The sequence below is a fragment of the Pogona vitticeps genome, chromosome 1 (genome assembly GCF_051106095.1).
Source record: "Pogona vitticeps strain Pit_001003342236 chromosome 1, PviZW2.1, whole genome shotgun sequence".
NCBI classification, from domain to species: Eukaryota; Metazoa; Chordata; class Lepidosauria; order Squamata; family Agamidae; genus Pogona; species Pogona vitticeps.
The window spans coordinates 295501563-295521732 of NC_135783.1; the positions used below are offsets into that span (position 1 = coordinate 295501563).

General features: G+C 40.9%; 1 protein-coding gene across 8 annotated transcripts in view; it reads left to right on the plus strand.

The window, feature by feature from the left end:
- The window catches only part of RAD51B (RAD51 paralog B), a 473685-nt gene that overhangs the window by 309400 nt on the left and 144115 nt on the right, over positions 1-20170 (plus strand). Inside the window, exon 12 of one of the 8 annotated variants that reach the window (XM_072986152.2) lies at positions 10198-18725. The exons of the other annotated variants lie outside the window; for them this stretch is intronic. Coding sequence (XP_072842253.2) covers positions 10198-10244 — 47 coding nt within the window. The 3' untranslated portion in view covers positions 10245-18725. Of the gene's footprint in view, positions 1-10197; positions 18726-20170 lie in introns of those variants that run through there. 8 annotated transcript variants of the gene reach the window in all.

Below are 20170 nucleotides of genomic sequence, written 5' to 3' on the forward strand. Positions count from 1 at the left end.
ACTAATAGGTTCAGGGTCTGTGCGTTACCTTAAGGTGTTCCGTGGGAACCAAGCTGTTGTATGTGTGTGATTGGGGCTATGCCACGTTCCAGTTTCCTATTTACCTGATTCTTTTATTTACCCTGTTTGTTGTTTCAATAAACCTTGTTCTTTTGTTTATTAAAATCCATTCCTGGTCTGTGTGACTCCTTACAGGGAATGGTTGGTGGCAGCATAACTACAGGGTGGGATACTCCAGTAGGTCTGGGGTTGCCACAAGGGGTATTTCCTTTTTTCATTTGTCTGCTTTTGTTTTTTGCCATTCTTTCAAGATTTAAACATAATTACACATTAATCAGAATTCTTCTGCATACCTCCATGCATTTTCAGGCAGATAATACTATCTTCAGACTTTAATTTTTACTTTAAGGTTTCCTAACCCTACCCCATTCCAGTTTCTGGGGCTCCCTAAGTATCCCTTTCGATCTGGGGAAGCCTTTGGGAGCCTTGGGATGGAGGAGTCTTTAAATCACTGCCAGAAGTCCCAATCCCAGTGGCAGGATCGGTGGTGGCAATTTTTGGATATTAAAGCCCCTCACCCATCATGTGACTACCAAAGGCTTCCTCAACCAAAAGGAGTCCCTAGGAATCCTTGGAAAGTAGAGTGCCAGAATAGGAAACGTTAAATTAAGGTCAGAGTCCACAGCTCACAATGTCACCAGCCTTTGTGTGTGTGACGTTGTGCAACAGGAGACTAACTGTTGAATTTTTAAAAAATCCTAGAAAGTAATCCTTAAAACATTGCCTGAAGTCAAAAGAGGAAAGCATTTGAGGACAACACCGCAAAACAAGTTTGCCCCTGGTAAACGGTGATAGTTGGTATGACAATGTCCCATCCTTCCATAAACCATTCTATTTGTCTTGGAGCCATTTTGTTTTTTCAGATATTTTGCTAAGTACAGTACAGTCTATGGTCTGTGTTGCAGTTTTTGATCTTTAATGATTCATAGCAGGGCTGATAGTTTTTTCAGTGTGCTTATCTGTCTGAGGCATTGCCCTTGGTTTTTCTACTGCCTTCAGTTCTGCAGATCTTGTCATTGAAGCCTTTTTAAAAAAAAATACAGGGGCAGGGAGCACTGATATTAGTGAAGGGAGCTCATGAGGGTTATTTCATAGTGTGTCTGCCACTGTCCAACCCAAAACCCTGCTTGTGGTTTAGCAACAAGAACTGCCAAAAGGAAAATGACTTATGTACAATGTTGTCTGTGTTCAGACAGCACTTTCTTTGATCACTGGTCTCTGCTAGATGTATCTGACATATGGCAAACACAGCTTCTTAAAGGGAAGTTGATTATTGCTGAAAAAGATGCAGCAATAAGTATTGTGCAACACAGAAAATCAGCAGTCCACGAGGCAATTCTAAAAATGGGGGCACTCCAAACAAAAAGTTACAACTTTGAAATGGCAGCAGTCAAGATGGTCTAGCCTGAGGTACAAGATGGTCTAGCCTGAGGTACAAGTACCCTCTGGGATGTGAACCAGGACATTTAATGGTATGCAACGGTAAGTAATGGCAGAAAAAGCAAATCAAAAGCAAAGCATGCTGCTTATATACTGCCCCATAGTGCTTCAAGCTCTCTCTGGGAAGTTCACAATTTAATTACGCAAGATTCACATTGCTCTTCCAGCAAGCTGGGTACTCAGTTCACTGACCTCAGAAGGAAAGAAGGCTGAGTCAACCCTGAGACAGCTATCTGAGCACAGGATCAAACTCAGGTCATGAGCAGAGTCTTCACTGCAGTACTGCAGCTTAACTACTGCATCATGAAGCACATATACCGACTGTGCAAGTCCTTTATTTATATCCTGATCAAGCAGTGAGAAACTCCTCAGCTTCCTCCTTCTCTCTCCATCCTCCATATTAGAGCCCAGCCAATCAGCTTTTGTTCTTGTTGTGCCACTAATCTGGGAGCTTGTGTTGCCCGCTCCTTTCCTTTTGATGCACATTGTACAGGACAACATTCCTTAGAGATTTTAACCCCTTTGCTGGCACACTCCTGCATGCTGCCAGAGATAATGAGGAAGTGGCCTGAAGAGGGGAGGGCAAAGAGTCCCCCTAAGCTCCACCCCCCCAATAAACGGTATAATTTATGGAAATGCACCACAGAGGTATACACAACTGAGAAAAGGTTGGGAACCACTGATATACAGGATACCCTCTTGTGCTCACTACAGTTCACACTAGTTGAAAAACAATTATGTACTTTGTGTTTGGGTGAGAAGTGGTTAACTGATGAAAAAGGGAGTTAGCTTCTGGGATTTTCCCTTGCTTGGTGTTGCTAGTGAGCATAAAAGGATATCTAGTAGACCATCTTGACTGCTGCTATTGGTGTTGTCAACAGTCTCCCCTTTGCTATGCAAAGCTTGGCTTCCTTTTTCCTGCTGGCAACATAAGCAGAATATTGTGCAGCAATATGCGGCCATTTTCCTACTGAATCATGGGTACAGAAGCACAGTATCCCACATTCATAAACCAGAGGGTTGTTTTTTTTTCTTTTTTCTTTTTTCTTTTTTTTGGAAGAATTGAATGTCCTGGCTTTTAAAATAAATATATCTGAATCACAGCAAACAAAAAAATTGAATCTTGGGACAATGTTTCCTTATTTTTAAAAATAATTCATTATTTAAAGGTTGGCGTGGTTTTTTGTTTTTGTTTGTTGGGGGTTGTTTTTTGTTTTTAGCATTATTGGGCAAGATGTATGCAGAGGAATGTATAGTCTTCCTAAAAGTTTAAACTGATTGTCTGGTAATGGTTGTTACTTTAAAAGTTTAGGTATCCAGAACAAGATTTTGGAGGGATCAGGTATAGAAAGAATTAATGGGCATAGGATAAATAAAGAAAACCCTTAAGAATTCTCACACATCCAACATTAACTGGAGAGCCTACAACTACAAAGTGCCTTTTTAGGGTTTTGTTTTCTTCAGAGCAAGAACAATGTTGTTTAGCATCAACTCCAAACTAAGAAAACTTTTGATTAATGTTCTGTTTAAAAACACACCCTAATCTTTCTTTGGTGTCCTTAAATTTCCTATTGTGTTGCTTGTAAATGGAATGTTTAATTAAAGCACGACATATTCCAGACAAAATCTGTGTTTACAGGGAATGAAGGAGTAATTTAAATTGTCAGAGAATAAAACAATGTTGTATTTCACTCTCAAAAAAAAAAAAAACCTTTTAATTAGAGTTCTGTTCATAGTATCGCCTTTCCACATTTCCCAGTTGACACACTCTGTACTTCTTTTTTAACAGCCCCTGTTGTATTTCTCTTTCTTTCTTTCCCTCTGTAACTGCTCTTCTATTTTGGCCCATCTTGCACCCTGCTGTTTTGACTTGTTCTCCCCCATCCCTCTGCACCCCCTCCCTGCTCATTGTTTTTGTGGCTATTGCTCACCTGAGTCAAACAGGTTCAGAAGAAGCTGGAACCAGACATTTGAGCTTAAATACACATTTTTCGTGGAACAGGACGTGGTGGCGCTGCAGGCTAAACCGCAGAAGCCTGTGCTGCAGGGTCAGAAGACCAGCAGTCATAAGATCGAATCCACGTGATGAAGTGAGCTCCCATCACTTGTCCCATCTCCCGCCAACCTAGTGGTTCAAAAGCAAGCAAATGCAAGTAGATAAATAGGGACCACCTTGGTGGGAAGGTAACAGCGTTCCGTGTCTAAGTCGCACTGGCCATGTGACCACGGAAGATTGTCTTTGGACAAAACGCTGACTCTATGGCTTGGAAACGGGGATGAGCACCGCCCCCTCGAGTCGAACACGACTGGACAAAAATTGTCAAGGGGAACCTTTACCTTTACACATTTTTCATAGCTGGCTTTGGCCTGTTCAATCCTATCATCATGCAGTGAGTTAGACTGGATTAAACCTTTCAGCCCATTGATTTAATGTGGATCATCTTGAAAGGGCTGCACCAAGGAAACCTGACCTCCTATTTCAAAATAGGGACTCCTGTTTTTTCCACTGCAACTGCTTGTGGCCAGTTTAATCAATAGTGCTCTGTCTCTGTCTCTGTCTCTGTCTCTGTCTCTGTCTGTCTGTCTGTCTGTCTGTCTCTCTCTCTCTCTCTCTCTCTCTCTCTCTCTCTCTCTCTGTGTGTGTGTGTGTGTGTGTGTGTGTGTGTGTGTGTGTGTGAGAGAGAGAGAGAGAGAGAGAGAGAGGTGATATCCTTACCATTGTAAAATCATAAGCTTGTTTTACATAAGTAATCATTCAGACATCAAATGTTAGGCAGTCTCATTTATTTGTTCATTGATAAAGTAAATAATCTTAACAGAAAATGTAGGAATGTTTCATCAATGCTTATATAGCTGGCTCGCAGTGCACACACCTCTCGCCCATTTTTGCACCCCTTTCTTGAGAAGGAGGGAAATATTGACAGTAGAAAAAGAAATGTTACCTTATTTGTTAGAAAAAGTACATCCAGATGGCCACCTGGGTATGCATCTGTGTCCACTAAGTATCCAAAGTCATCCTGTATAAACTACTGGCACATGGATTAGGGTGAAAACCTTGCTTTGCAGCATCAATGGGAGCAGAACAATTGATGCAGCCAAGTAGGGAACATCATCCCATATGCCAGAACAACGGAGATGTATTTGTTCCTGCCCCCAAAGGTTTTGTTTGTCCTTAGTGATGCCATTCTTTCACTGCTTAATATCTGATCAAGAAGTGTTCCTATTCCCCCCCCCCCCCAAAAAAAATAGTATCAAGGCAGAACAAGATGAGGGTTAAGAAGAGAAGATCTATGAGGGAAGATAGGGCCTTTCTGTTTTCTCTTATTATTACCTCCCACTTTTAATAATGTGAAAGGTGCAAGCTCTTGGTGGGGGGGACTGATGTTGCTCAAGTCTCATACGCAGACCCCTCCAGCCATGGTATTTTCATGTTTCCCCAGAGCCCATGGTTTTATTCCTTATATGGACAAAAAAATCAGCTTGTCAAAAAATGGACAGTGGGTTTTCCATACTGGCCCCTACCCACTTCTCTGCCCCCCCCCCCTTTTATGCAGCACACTGTTCTGTTTGTCTGCCTTGTGTCTTGATATGCTCACTGGAAGTCGAAGTGCTCTCAGTTTGATTAAAAACTACTGTAGATTGAAAGCAAGTGCAGATAAAAATGTATGTACAGCTATGGATAAAACCTGGCAAAAATGTTATAAGGCTAGAATGCAATGAAACAAATTTTAGTGTGAAAACACAATTTGAAAACACTTTCTTTAAAAAATTGTCCTCAATATTTTTGAAAGCCCTTTTCTTGGGCACCAGTCCTTTACCAAAACTCTGAGAGAATAAAAAGGTCTATCCCTGTCAGTAGAAAAACAAAACCAAAGGGGATCCTCCCTTCCTTTGGCAGGTAGTTCCACAGTCTGGGATCAGTCACCGAGGAGGCTCCCCTCCCATATCCCCATCCATAAAGGGATTACACTGTATCATCCATTTTAGAACTGCAGAGAAGTGAGATCTTCTGAAATAAGATAATCTTTATAAGAACTATCTGCAGCATATCAACAGAACGAACCCCTAGGCTTTAGGAAACACAAAATCTTGAGCTGATTTGGATAAATGTAGCCTCTGTCTCCTGATGGGAGGTAGGAAGAGGATCTAACAATAGTTTCAGTTGCTTGCTTGCTTTCGTTTTTCTGAAGCTGAGCTACTCAACACAAAGCATAGGTATAGCTATAATCATCGTCCTCATGTGTCATCAAGAGAATTCTCATGGTTTTCTAGGTAGAGAATACTCAGAAGTGGTTTACCATTCCCTTTTTCCTGATGCATCTACTGGGATTGTGGAGCTTGTCCAAGGCTACACAGGCTGGCTGTACTCACAGGAGGCACAGGGGGAATCGAACGCCCGACCTCTGGCTTTGCAGCCAGATACCAAAAATACTGAATTGTAAAGGCCAGCTGTAAAGAATGTGGAGTGCACTAATGTATGGTTTGGTCCCTGTTGTAAATCTCATAGAGTGTTTGCTGCATATAATTAAATCAGTTTGCTTAAGCAATTGTTTAAGAGTAAAAGGTTTCAGCTGCGTACTGATACCTTTCTGTTAAAAATCATACAAAAATCTTCCAGCTGTGCTATATGAAATTCTCTATTTTTTTTCTTATTAAAAATAAGCAAACATCAGTGGTTTCTTTGTATAAACTCGTATTATCTAAATGAGGTGAATTTCTACTGGTGTTGCAGAACATGTCATGTCCTTGCACTGAAATACCTGCCACTGTGATAAAGGTATAGCAGAAGAAATAGCCTGCTTATTAAGACTACAAAAGTTTTGTAAATTTTAAGAAGGTCAGTTGATGTAATGAGGTAACATATATACATAGTTAACTTACCTCTGCCTTCTCATCCTAACTCTGTATCTTCATTTCCATGCATCCATGTCACAGGTGAGAAAATAGCCACAGAAAGAGATATAGTATTGGCAAAATGAAAAGCAGTCCAGAAAACATGGTGGAAGTTTTCATAATATTTTGTAAAACTGCTTAACAGGATGTGATCCTAAACCCATTTATTTAGGAGTAAATGCTATTCAGTGTAATAGGCTCATGGCTGAACTGTGTAAATTGCACAGTTGACAAATTTGTAAAGTGTGACAAAATTAATGCCTAGGCTACATAGCTGCTGGGGAGATACAGATTAGGGAGTGTGATCTCAATACTGTCTTTTTACAATCTCATACTGAAAAGTGAGACTGCAGACTCATCCCAGCATAACAGAGGGACAAACCTCTGTCAGGAAACAAGTCAGATTTCATTTTAAATGGGTTGCATCTACCAGCCACTACCATGCAGATTTGTGTTCTGGGTAGCACCGTTGAGAGGTTGCATCTGTCTTTTCCATACTTGGCAATCTGGTTTGCCAAACAACTGGGTTATTTCTAGTCTGAAGTCAATTAGTTTTTCTGTTCAGTATTTTACAACAATTCCTAAGACACAGCTGCTATGATAATGTAGCAGAACACATTGCCAGGCAGTTTGGTTTGGGCGTGGGTTGTTTTTTTTCTGTTATTGCATAACAGCATTGTGTGTTACAATATGAGTTTCCATGCACAAAGATACAATGAGATCCATAAGGGCTGGCATTATTTGACTACCATTCTCAGATAAGATGAGAAACTTTTGAATGTTTTTGAATGCTATTTGGGTTTTGAAAGCCTTTGGCTCTCTTTTCCAGGTTCTGGACAAAATATGGAGAGACAGAATAGTTTCCTATAGGCAAAGGTATCAGACAAGGGTGTATTTTATCCCCTTACCTCTTCAGTCTGTACACAGAACATATTATACAAAAAGTCAAACTAGATTCAGATGGAGTGAAAGAAACATCAATAATTTAAGGTACGTAGATGACACCACCTTTTTAGCAGAAAGCAGTAATGACTTGAAATGACTTTTAGTGAATGTGAAAGAAGAAAGTGCCAAAGCAGAACTACAGTTGAACGTGAAGACAACAAAAATGACTACAGAAATACACAACTTTAATGTCAACAATGAAGAAATTGAAATAGTCTGAGATTTTTTGTTACTTGTCGCAATCATCAGTCGAAATTGAGACTGCAGCCAAGAAATCACAAGAAGGGCAGCAATGAAAGAATTAGAAAATATCATCAAGTGTAAGGTCACTGGAGACCAAGACCATGATCACCCACATTGTTGTATTCCCGATCACTATGTACAGCATGAAAGCTAGACAGTAAAGAAAGCTGACAGGGACAAAAATGATTCATTTGAAATGTAGTGCTGAAGGAGAGCATTGTGGATACCCTGGACTGCCAGAAAGACATACAAGTGGGTCCTAGATCAAATCAAGTTTGAACTATCTCTGGAGGCAGACATGTTGGAACTGGGTCTGTCCTACTTTGAGTGTGAGAAGGCAGGATTTTCTGGAAAAGACAATAATACTGGGAAAGGGGAAGACAGCGGGAAAAGAGGAAGACCAAATACAAGATGGACTAATTCCATAATCGAAGCCGCAAGCTTGAGTTTACAAGAGCAAAGCAGGGCAGTTAAGGACAGGAGATTTTGGAGATCTTAGAATCATAGAAAATTGAAGTTGGCAGGGGCCTACAAGGCCATCAAGTCCAACCCCCTGCTCAGTGTAGGAATACAATCAAAGCTTATCTACCAGGTGATTATCTAAGTTTTTCTTGAATGCCTCCAGTGTTGGAGCACTCACCACCTCTCGAGGCAATTGGTTCTACTGCCATACTGCTTTATTTATTTGTTTGTTTGTTTGTTTATATCCTGCCTATCTGGTCCTGCGACCACTCCTGCTCTAACAGTTAGGAAGTTTTTTCCTGATATTCAACCGAAATCTGGCTTCCTTTAACTTGAGCCCATTGTTCTATGTCCTCCACTCTGGGATGATCGAGAACAGATCTTGCCCTTCCCCTGTATGACAGCCTTTCAAATATTTGAAAAGTATTCTCATATCATCACTCAGTCTTCTTTTCTCAAGGCTAAACATCCCCAATTCTTCCAGCCTTTCCTAATAAGGCTTGGTTTCAAGTCCCCTGAATAAGATCACTCATTCTTAGAATTGTCGTGAGTCAGACGCTACTTGATGGCAAATAGCAACAATATTTATTCCGGTGTAAGTGTGTTGATCTAAAATGCAGTGAAATTCCTGCTAGATAAATTAGCAGCTTTTGGTATGCCTCATCCTGCGTCAAGTCACGTGACTGACATTAACTAGTGACAATTTACTAGTGCCAGCATAAATTTCCGATAGGATTTTGGCCCATGATATTTTATAGATACTATATTGGGGCATAAACAGATGGAAATAGGAACGATGGTGAGACTGGTCCTTGTTCACCCATTCTGTTACATACAAATTACCTTTAATATAATGTTTCCCATCCACTGCTACCAGTTTGTGACCATTCAGTTAGTGGTTATTAATTACAATATTTGGTATGTATATATATTTAAAACAAGTTCTTCACCATCATCACCTTAGAACTGCAGAGCTGGAAGGACCCCTATGGATCATCAAGTCCCCTGTCCAGGAGGCACAGTGGGAAACTGAACTCCCTACCTCTGGCTCCGCAGTCAGAGACCTAAACCACTGAGCAGTTCAAGGTTATAGGGGGAAAAAGTCCAGTTTCAGCATAGATCAGGGTTTTGCTGGAGCACAATTAGAAAAAGATTGCACTGGTCTCTTCCCCCAGTGGTCCGAAATGCAATCTGTTGCCTTGCGATCAGACCCTCACTTGTCCAGTGAGCCAGCAATGAAACATGACTCTTCCCTAAGATTTTTGGGCTTGTTTGGAAAGTGAAAACAGCATGTTATAAAACAGAAGAGATTAAGTCATTGCAGATTGCAGGCACACATTAACTACATGTCCTACAGTATGTACACTCCAAGGTCTCAACTAGTGCAGCATTTGAATAAATCAAAGTTAATTGCTTCCATCTTTTCCACCATTAGTTCAATTTCTGTAGCAGGAGATGTAGGCTTTTAAAGACAGGGTAAGCTTCTTTCACAAATGATTGTAAGTTATTCACAATTCAGAGGTTTTCCACCTATTCATTTTGCAGACTTCCGAACTGATATGAGATGCTAATCTTTGCTTTCTGCAGATTTGCAAGATGACATTAACATTGATGAGAAAGGGAATGTAGATTAATCCATCATGATGATTAATAAATGGAAAATGCAGCTGAACCCAGACAATAGAGCTCTTTCTGCAAGTTTAGAATTTGTTACAACACTATGACTATATATAAATGATGCACCAGGACTCTGGAGAATGCTAGTATATCAAAGAGGAACCATGGTACTATATACTACATGACTGTTCCCATTTGATTCCTTCTAATAAGAACAGCATCAGTCACTAGGATCTAATGGGAAAGGAAATTCTTAGTGGTAACATCCAGATAGATACTTGTGGTTTGTCATTCCTTTTTCATGACTTGTTTGGGAGAAAGAAGGCAAGAACTGGGATCAGACATCTTTCTACTTGGTTCCTGTTTATCGAAACCAAGTGGCAATGGTCAAACAGATGGGTATGAGAACACTGACTAGTGAGTGGTGAGCAAGCGTTCTCTGAAATTCTGGCTTATTCTGCAAACATGGTGCATAATTTTAATATTAATATCTACCCTGTTTGTGTTTCCTCTGCTTCTCATCTTTATTCGCACCAGTATCTCTTCAAGAAGCAAACTACAAAAAAATATACAATGGCGACTAAAACTTTTATCTTCACATCCAGTCTTGAAACTGCTGTATATCTATTATGAACTCTTCTTAACTTAAAGGTGTGAAAAATATGGAGATTATGTATCACTCATTACTTGGTTATTGTTGTTTTCAAATAATAAAACTGTATAACAGAGCTTTTTCCATGTAAAAGTTAAGTGTTCCTTATTGTTTACATTATCTGATAATTTGTATCTCAGACTTGCATACTGAAATCAACTCTATATATTTGTGGGCTGAGGAACTACTGTTACATACCAAGCACACGTTTGAAATAAATCTTTTATTCCTACACACCAAATGTAATATGTGAAACACATAAAATTACCAAAACTGTACATTACAAGATATTATCTTTCAACTTTTTCCCCCTGCTGTTCTTTTCTTTACTTTTTCTAGTACAGTATTGTTAGGTTTGGGCACTATGGAAATTGACGGATATTTCTGTTTAATTGCCACCAATTATAGAGGGAGGACAGGCTCTTGAATGTATTATCTATGTGTTAGAGTGGGCAGGGAGTATTATTTCATTTCCTCTTTACTGTACAAAACAGGCACTCTTTGTGACATGAGAACCAAATGTAGATTTCCAGTTCTCCCCCACAATTATTCATCTCCTGTTTTAACTCATGCTCAGCCCCCACAATCTCTCTACTCTTACTGTTAACAAATGGACTACATTATTCAGTCAGCCTTTCAGATCATGCCATCATGCCAACAAATGTGTGTAGTCCCTCTGTCTGCTTTTGAAAGCTCCATATGTAGCCCCAATGACAACAATTCTCTTATTGATCCACTGCTTCTTAGTTAATGTTTTATAAAGTAAGGGAGTCCAAGCCTCTTCTGCATCTTGCATAACTGTAGGGAAAAAATCAGCCCTTCAAAATCTTTGGCATGAAAATATGAAATATTGTTGGTGTTCAGTCATTAAGTCATGTCCGACTCTTCATGACCCCATGGACCAGAGCACGCCAGGCCCTCCTGTCTTCCACTGCCTCCTAGAGTTGGGTCAAATTCATGTTGGTAGCTTCGATGACACTGTCCAACCATCTGTCTCATCCTCTGTGGTCCCCTTCTCCTCTTGCCTTCACACTTTCCCAACATCAGGGTCTTTTCCAGGGAGTCTTTTCTTATGAGATGGCCAAAGTATTGGAGCCTCAGCTTCAGGATCTGTCCTTCCAGTGAGCACTCAGGGTTGATCTCCTTTAGAATGGATAGGTTTGTTCTCCTTGCAGTCCATGGGACTCTCAAGAGTCTCCTCCAGCAACATAATTCAAAAGCATCAATTTTTCGGCGGTTAGCCTTCTTTCTGGTCCAGCTCTCACTTCCATACATCACTATTGAAAAAACCATAGCTTTGACTATGTGGACCTTTGTTGGCAAGGTGATGTCTCTGCTTTGAAAGATTAGCTATGAAAGATTCTGCTCTGAAAGATTAGTAGTAGGGAAATTGCAGTGGAATTAGTTGTCATGCTGTGGAGGGTTCCTCAGAGTGATCTGTCCTTTCTACCTCTCATCCTTTTCCATCTTGTTTCAGGTCAGAGGGCTCAAGGTTTATGTTAACAAGCTGTGATGCTTATCAAATAAATGCTGCAGCAGCAGCAGCAGCCGCCACCAGCAGCAACAGGTGTCTGAATCTGGCCGTCTCCACGGACCAGGCCTAACAAGGTTGACATTGTGGCTAAGGCCAAGGTAATGCAGTAATTACTCCTTTCTGGGTATGGAGCCCCCAAGAGATTTCTGGGAACGAGTTAGAAAAACAAACATTGCCAAGAGCAGGATTTTAAACGGGTGGTGGTGAGGGGAAAAGAACAGTAGTCCTCTCTGTGCCAAAGTGTGAAGACAAGCATTTCCAGTGCAGTGTCCTACACAGTACCCGGTTTCTCTTGAACTTGTCTCATATTACAGAGGAAGGAGATTGTGATAGAAAAAGCAGTATGTTTGTGTCTGGGTGTTCACATCTGGAGGGGCAGCTTATTTTGGCTCTGGCTGACATGTGGGAAGGCAGCTGTTTACTTAAGACACTAATAAGTGCCAGAAGAAAAAGAAGCAAAGTGGGAAGGAGGGGTTGGAGGGAGAAACAGTTGATGTAGAGTTTAAAGATTTCTAATTATATCATACGGTTTACATTGCTTAACAGTTAAGGCCTGTATGGTATTCTTCCTGAAGTATTTATCATTGGTGGTTTCCTAGGTAACAATTTTGGTTTATTGCAGATCTGTGGAATATGTGTTGCTGCTATGTTATGCATATCTGAAAATGAACTGTTGCTGTTTAGCACTTAAAGTGATGGTGGGCCCTTGAGCAAATACACTGCAGCCTACCCCATCCTGCCATTGCAACAACTACATGTTTGCTTATGGGACTTCTCTGAGCCAGAGCCAGGAAATGGTGCATATTGCAGCACAATATTGGGTTCACGTTGCAGTAAAAAGGATGTCAACCTTTACATTGCAAAGGGAAGCCTGAATGTTGACAACTTTGATAGCAACAGTCAAGATGGTTGCATAGGTTCCCAAACTTTTTGCCCCGTAGACCACTTGCCAACTTATTTGTTTTCTGTAGACCCCCCTGCCCCCTGCAAAACTTTGATACAAGTCTAAACTTGCACCCCCATTTTTTTCTCTCTGACGTGGACCTCCTGCAATTCAAAATTGACCCCAGGGGTCCATATAGACCACTTTTGGAACCTATGCTAGAATACCCCCTTGAGCTCACTACCATTCAGAAAGTGACATCATGCAAGGGAAAATCCTAGAAGTGGACTCCTTTTTTCATCAGTTAACCATTTCTCACCCAAACACACAGCAATTTTCAGAGCTGTTTTTCAATAAATATGAATGGTAGTGAGCACAAGAGGGTATCTTGTGGAACATCCTGACTCCTGCCATTTAAAAGTTACAGTTTTTTGTTTTGAGTGCCCCAATTTTTAGAATTGTTTAAAGGAATGCTGATTTACTGTGTTGCACAGTATCTATTGCTACACTCTCATGCAGCAGTAATGTAAGGCGTTCTCAGTTATGTTAGCTGTGAGGGTACACATGCACCAGTTTATCTCCTGAGAAGTATAAACTTTAACAAAGTTACCGCACTGAAGTCAAGTAAAACAACCCACAACACCCTATACGTTGCACCACTTTTAGACTGGAACTGTCAAGCTTTCTGGTTATTTTGCTCTCAGCAGTATATTACTGTTCTCATGTGCCAGCAAATTGTTTCTAACTCATAGCAACCATATAAAAAAATTACCTCCAAAAGTCCTGTCATTTACATTCCTATTCAAGTGTTTTGAAGTAAAAGCCATGTTTCCTGTGTTGAATCAGTTCATCTTATATTCGATCTTCCTCTTTTCCTACTACCCTCAGCTTTTTCTAGTATCATTCTCTTTTCCAGAGAGTCTTGTTTTCAAGACATGTTTGAAATATGATAGCCTCAGTCAGTTTATTTTAGCTTACAGTAGAAAACAATTACTCAGCTCTCTTTTTCTTGTTCCTCTTTGCATACATGAAAGGGAAAAACAAAATACTGCATCAGTATATTAGAATAACCAGACAATTAGAGTAAAATTTGAAAATGCTGTGCATGTGAGAAATGTTCTGCTCTTCTTTTAAATTGCAGTATTTAGAGGAGTGGTTCAATATGTACCATTAATATGGTTACAACTATTAAGTATCTGCTTAACAGTGTAATTTCATCTCTATTGTTTAATCCATTTGAGATAAAGTGATAATCTAATTTAATTAAACAAATTCTCCGCATACCTCTTTTATGTTCTCTCCATAATCTGTGAACCAAGAGGAACCATCTCCTTTAAAATACCTGTATTAAGAGAACAATTGCTTTCCTATTATCCTCTAGCAGCTGTTTTTGTGGAATTTGTCCCAGAACATACTGTGAACAGCTGGTAAAATCTGCACGTTGTTCCAGGTGGCATCTTTGATTAAGACTCTGTTTTTGTCATGGGAAAGTCAGTCCCACATTACATATTTCCAGACTTCCCTAGGAAATCTGGACAGACATTGTAGAAAGACACAGTTCTTCTTTGTGGTCCCTGTGGATCACACGATAAGAGTTTGCGCCTGCACAGGACCAATCTCCAGAATGCTGAAGCTCCTTCTCTCTTCCCTTTTGGCAGGAGCCCCAACCCCAACCCCTCTGCCACACATGTAGAGAGTGCCATAGCAGGCTGCTTTCAGTTCCTTCTTGTCTGCCAGACTGGTTGCATCTTGGAACAGTGACTGACCTACCCTGAGCTTTTCCCTTTCCTTTTTCCCTTCCCTTGTATTTTATATCTTCCTTTTCTCCTGGTTTCATTTCCTAGTTTGTTCCTCCTGTTTGTTCTCCCTTAGTTATCTATTGTATTTTTTTTCTTCCCACTCCTGCAGCAGGCCTAGCCCAACCACATGGCCACAAAGGGCCTCTTCAAAAAAGTGTGCTTAGTGCAGTGGCAGTATTGCCACCCTCCTAGATCATCATGCATGCTGCTTTTTTGCCTTGTACAATTTGTAAGTTTAAATTTCAGTTTTTCCTCTGGGAGTAGTCCTGAGAGCAGTAGAACAGGCAACAGTAAACTGGCCTCTCAATGCAGTTTCCCTTACCTTCTCTAAATGGGTTTTTTAGGAAACAACCACCAGTACTGTTCCTGCCAGTATTGTCAGTCAGTCAGTAAGTAAATCTTTTGTGTCACTTAAGATCATGGCGCTCCATCACCACCAACTGATAGGTCTTGATCATTATAGAGATTCCATTGAGTTTGACACTCTTCCTCTGGTGGAATTTTTTCATTCAACCCATCCTTCCTCTCATTGTTTTTGGCCAGGACTACTTCCAAAAGGGCAATTCGGCCATTTGCCCTTCATGGTCACTACACAGCTTTCTTTTCCCTCTACATCACCATTCTAAAATCAGGTGGCATACTCAAACCTATTCTAGATATAACAGGTCTCATCCAGTAATATCTTCAACAGAAAGTTTCAGATGGTGACACTGTATCTATCCTTTCTCTTCTGCATTGAGGAGACTGGTTCACTTCCATCAAATTAAAAGATACACATTTTCATACAGTGGTGCCTCGCTAGACAGTTACCCCGCATGACAGTTTTTTCGCTAGACATTGGCTTTTTGCGATCGCTATAGCGATTCACAAAACAGTGATTCCTATGGGGGAATTTCGCTGGACAATGTTTGGTCCCTGCTTCGCAAACCGATTTTTGCTAGACAACGATTTTAACAGCTCCCTCCGCGCTCACAAGCAGGTGTTTTCGGGACTTAAGCTTCGCAAGACAGCGATTTAAACAGCTGATCGGCGGTTCGCAAAGCGGCTTTGCTGTGGACGATCTTCACTAGACAACGACGATTCTTCCCTATTGGAACACATTAAACAGGTTTCAATGCATTCCAATGGGGAAATGCTTTTCGCTAGACAATAATTTCGCTAAACAGCGATTTAAGTGGAACAGATTATCATCGTCTAGCGAGACACCACTGTATTTCTATTTGCTTAATTTACAGATATAACATCTACTCAGTTCATCGTGGGACTGGACCTTTTTCAGTTTCATGTCCTCCCATTCGATTTCACCATAGCACCTTGCATTTTCACCAAATGGATGGCACTAGTCGTAACATTCCTTTGGACCAAGGGCATAATAATGTTTCCATACATCAACTGCTGACTCCTGGTGGCAGACTCTTGACCATGTCTCCTTTGTCACATTCAATTTACAAGTCCTTTGCACTCTGAGGAAAATCATGGCTCACCCTGCCCCTATGCATTTCTTACATTAGCACCCACCTCAATGCATACACAGCATGAGCCGTCCTCCCAAGATACAGCCATTGCACATTACCCACCTAGCTTCTATGATACACCACAGGTTTTCATCTGTCCTCACTATACACCTACTGAGCCTGGTGGCTTCCACTATAGCAGTAACACCATTACTGCTATAGGAACTTGCTGTTTCAAAAGAAGGCTATACAGCATGTGCAGGGTGGGGGACACATGCATATTACCTAGTGCTTCTTTGAGCAGCTACAGTAGGAGATGACATCCAACCAACAGCTACCTGGAGTGTAGTGTGAAAACCACACTTCCAGTGCAGCCTTTGTTTTGTTTTTTAAGCACACTTCTAGGAAGCAAGCCTGGCACAACCACCTACCATGAATTTTGGGAAGTCTTAATTACAGTTTTTCTGCACTATCCATAAGATATTGTTGTGTGAAAGCTCCCTGATTGTTTATTTTCTTAGTGGTCTAATAAAGGTATCACATGCTCCTACATTTGTTTATTTTAGGGGTATTTCCTGTTTCTATGTCAAGGCATAACTACCTGCCATTTCAGTTCACCTTCCTTCCTCCATCTTTGTTGGTCCACCAGTGAAGGGACTTAGAAATCTTGCTTCTGATATTCACATGCCTGCTCTTCCTTGGTCCCTTCAACTGGTTTTGGTATAACTGATGGGCCCACTCTTGGAATCTACCAGACCCATCCACCCCCTTGCTTGGAAGATGGAATTCCCCATCACAGTCATATTTGCTGGGAAAGCATCTGGAATCTGTGCTTACTGTTCTGACTCCCCTTGTCTTCTTTTTCATACTGACAAGGTGGTACTTCAGCCAGATATTTCTTGCCACTCCAAAGTAGTCTCTTCATTTCTCTTGAATCAAGCAGTAGTCCTCCCAGCCTTTTTCTGTAATCCATCTGCACCTCTAGAGCACAACCTGCATACCTTTAATGTTAGGCAAGCTCTGGCCTTTTGTACTTCCAGGACATTGCCATTCAGGAGATCTGTTCATTTTTTTCATTTATTATGGATGCTGCAAGAAGGGAATGCCCTCAACATTTTGCTCACCAGGTCACATCTATAATCTGTCTGGTCTATAATCTTGTCCAAGTCTCACACCCTCAAGGATTCAGATCTTACTCAACCAGATTGGTGATGTCTTCAGCAGCTGCTTTCCAGCTGCTGAATACATCACCAATCTGGTTGCTTTCCAAGGCATTCCCCTATAGCAGTGGTCCCCAACCTTGGGCCTCCAGATGTTCTTGGACTACAACTCCCAGAAGCCTTCACCATCACCTCTGCTGGCCAGGATTTCTGGGAGCTGAAGTCCAGGAACATCTGGAGGCCCAAGGTTGGGGACCACTGCCCTATAGGACAACTGCAAAGCAGTCACCTGACCACAGCATTACATATGCATTAGGCATTACTCTTCAGACCTGACTTCTCACCAAGATGCCAGATTTGGCAGAGTAATCCTTTTGTATGTATTGCAGTGACACTGCCACTAGTGTAAGTCATCTTGCAGTCTTCCAGTAGTGTAATCCATAGAGATGATGATGAAGAAGAACAGGTTACCTACCTTTCATGTAACAGTGGTTCTTTGAGTAGTCATCTGTGGAGTTATACACTCTGCCCACCTCCCCACAGTGTCTACCCTTTTCTAGTGGACTGGAACTGAATGCAGTATGCTGGGGTGTTTTATGCATGTGTGGTCAATGGTGCTCCCACCAAAACAATAGCGGGAGCAAGCTCAGCTGTGGGAGGTTAGAAATACTGGCTCTGTGCAGGCACAGACCCAATAGTGTGACTCCACAGATGACCACTCAAAAGACCACTGTTACACCAAAGGTAAGCAACCAGAATAAACACGCTTTTATAATACCTTATAAAATTAAACAAGTCCACAATACAAACCACCATTTTTTTAAAAAAGGACTGGTATGCCCCTCAGTCCCTCTGTAGCTGCTACCAGGACCAAGAAAGAGAAGCATCTGACCATCTGTAGTCTTATGCAAAGGCTTCATCCTTTGACAGAAAACCTTTGGCATCATCAAGTTAGTGCTAATTAAAAACCTACTAACTACTAGAAATGAACGTTTAGAAAATGGGAGTAGATATTTATTTGTTTGTTTAAAATATTCTACCCCACCTTTCTCCTTAAAGGACCCAAGGCAGCTTGCAACAATTAAAAGACAATATTTAAAAGCTAACAACAGTGAACATACAAATATTTAAAAAGATTTAAACCAGTATTATCTTTAAAATGTTTGTGATGTTTACCATGTAACCCCTGCTTATTTCCCCAAACAAAGGGGCTCACACTATGTCTTCTCACCAGCAGATAACAATTGGGAAGTTTCCCCTTTTTTCTCACTGCCACCAGTGGATTTCCTTTATCTACAATAAATTTAGTCAGACACTTGTCAGGTTGCTGCCAACAGAAATTATTTATTGAATTGTATTAACTTTAATCAGAATCACAGATGTTATTTATTCAATGCATATAATCAAATCATTCAAATATCATGTATCTTGCCACCTTCACCACCTTTTCTATCTATTTATCTTTACCAGCTTATCTCTATTATTATTTATCCTGTCTCCCTGACTCTCTCTCTCTCTCTCTCTCTCTCTCTCTCTCTCTCTCTCTCTCTCTCTCTCTCTCTCTCTCTCTCTCTCTCTCTCTCTCTGCTTCTTTCTGCTTCTCTCTCTATGCAATTCTATCTCTCTCCCCATCTCTTCTGCCAAACCTTCTTATATCTGCTGACTCCGCCCCTCCACTCCTTTCATAGGCTCATGCAAATGAGAACCAGACTGTGAGTGACAGGAGTGATGTGGGGCAACTGTCACAATGGTTAATAAAAATCAATGCTAAATTTTTTTTTAAAAAAACACCATTAAATACAACAGAGCACAACAGTCCGTGTTGTCAGATTGCAACTTGCAGTTAGATATGGAAATTTCAAATTTCATGGACTGTGATCAACTTTTTTGAACTGCTGTCTTCAGATGTGTTTTAAAAGTCTCTCAAAACTTGTCTTTTAACAAAGAAAAGACCATTGACATAGAAGGAGGCATGTATACCAAATATATCAATTTCATTGCCGTGTAAGTTTTTGGTATGATTGTAACCAGGGGTTTGTTGCAGAGCCATAGCGCACCAGCTGAATGAATCTTTTAAATGACTGCTCTTCTCGTTACATTATTTTCCTAAGTAACATGCGTGGGACTAACTAATGGCTTCTAACACGCAAGAAAAACAAAGAGAAGCCACTAGGTTAACACTGCTGGGAATGCAGTCTGTGCTCATAATAGATTTGCAAACAAAAGGCATGCTGAGCCAAAACAGAAATAGCAGCAAGGTCAGGATAGGGCAAGGCCTTGCATTCCATTAACTAGGCCAGCCTTCTCCAACTTGGTGGGCTTCTGATGTTTTGGACTACAGTTCCCAGAAACCCCCAACTAGAAACTCCCAGCTAATTCTGATAGTAATAATCCAGCATATCTGAATGGCATCTGTTTGGAGAAATATGAAATAATCTTTGTGATTACTGTAAATACATATGACTGGTGCCAGAATTAAAAGTGATGCTATAGAATATTGAATAGTCAGCATTTGGTACTTTAAAGTGCCTAAATGTAAATATCAATCTGGTCTTTATTACACAGATGAAAAGGATTTAGAATTGTTTTAATTTTGGAATTTGTGTACTTTTATTTTTATTTTTATGGTATTCAGTGGCCAGCTGTCTGGCTAGCTCCAGTGAGTTAAGTATGTGGCTGCAGAGCCAGAGGTTCGGAGTAGACATGGGAGATTCATCTTCGTCAACAAAGACAAATCGCACTGGCACAGGTGGCCAGCCCAATTAACACCTGCCCCCAGAACTCACTGGTCCATTTACTGTGTAGTGTGTGGCATGTGAGGCCAGCACCATTGACAGTGCGCCAATCACAGCAGTAGCCCTGCTGATGTCCCCCCAATCAGCTGGCCTCCAACAAGGGGGAGGAATGACGAATCAATCTCCCTGCTCAGCCACTGAGTGAAAATGTTGAAACTGAGGCAGTCCTATTTTGGGCACATCATGAGAAGACACGATTCTCTGGAAAAGACAATGATGCTAGAGAAGTTGGA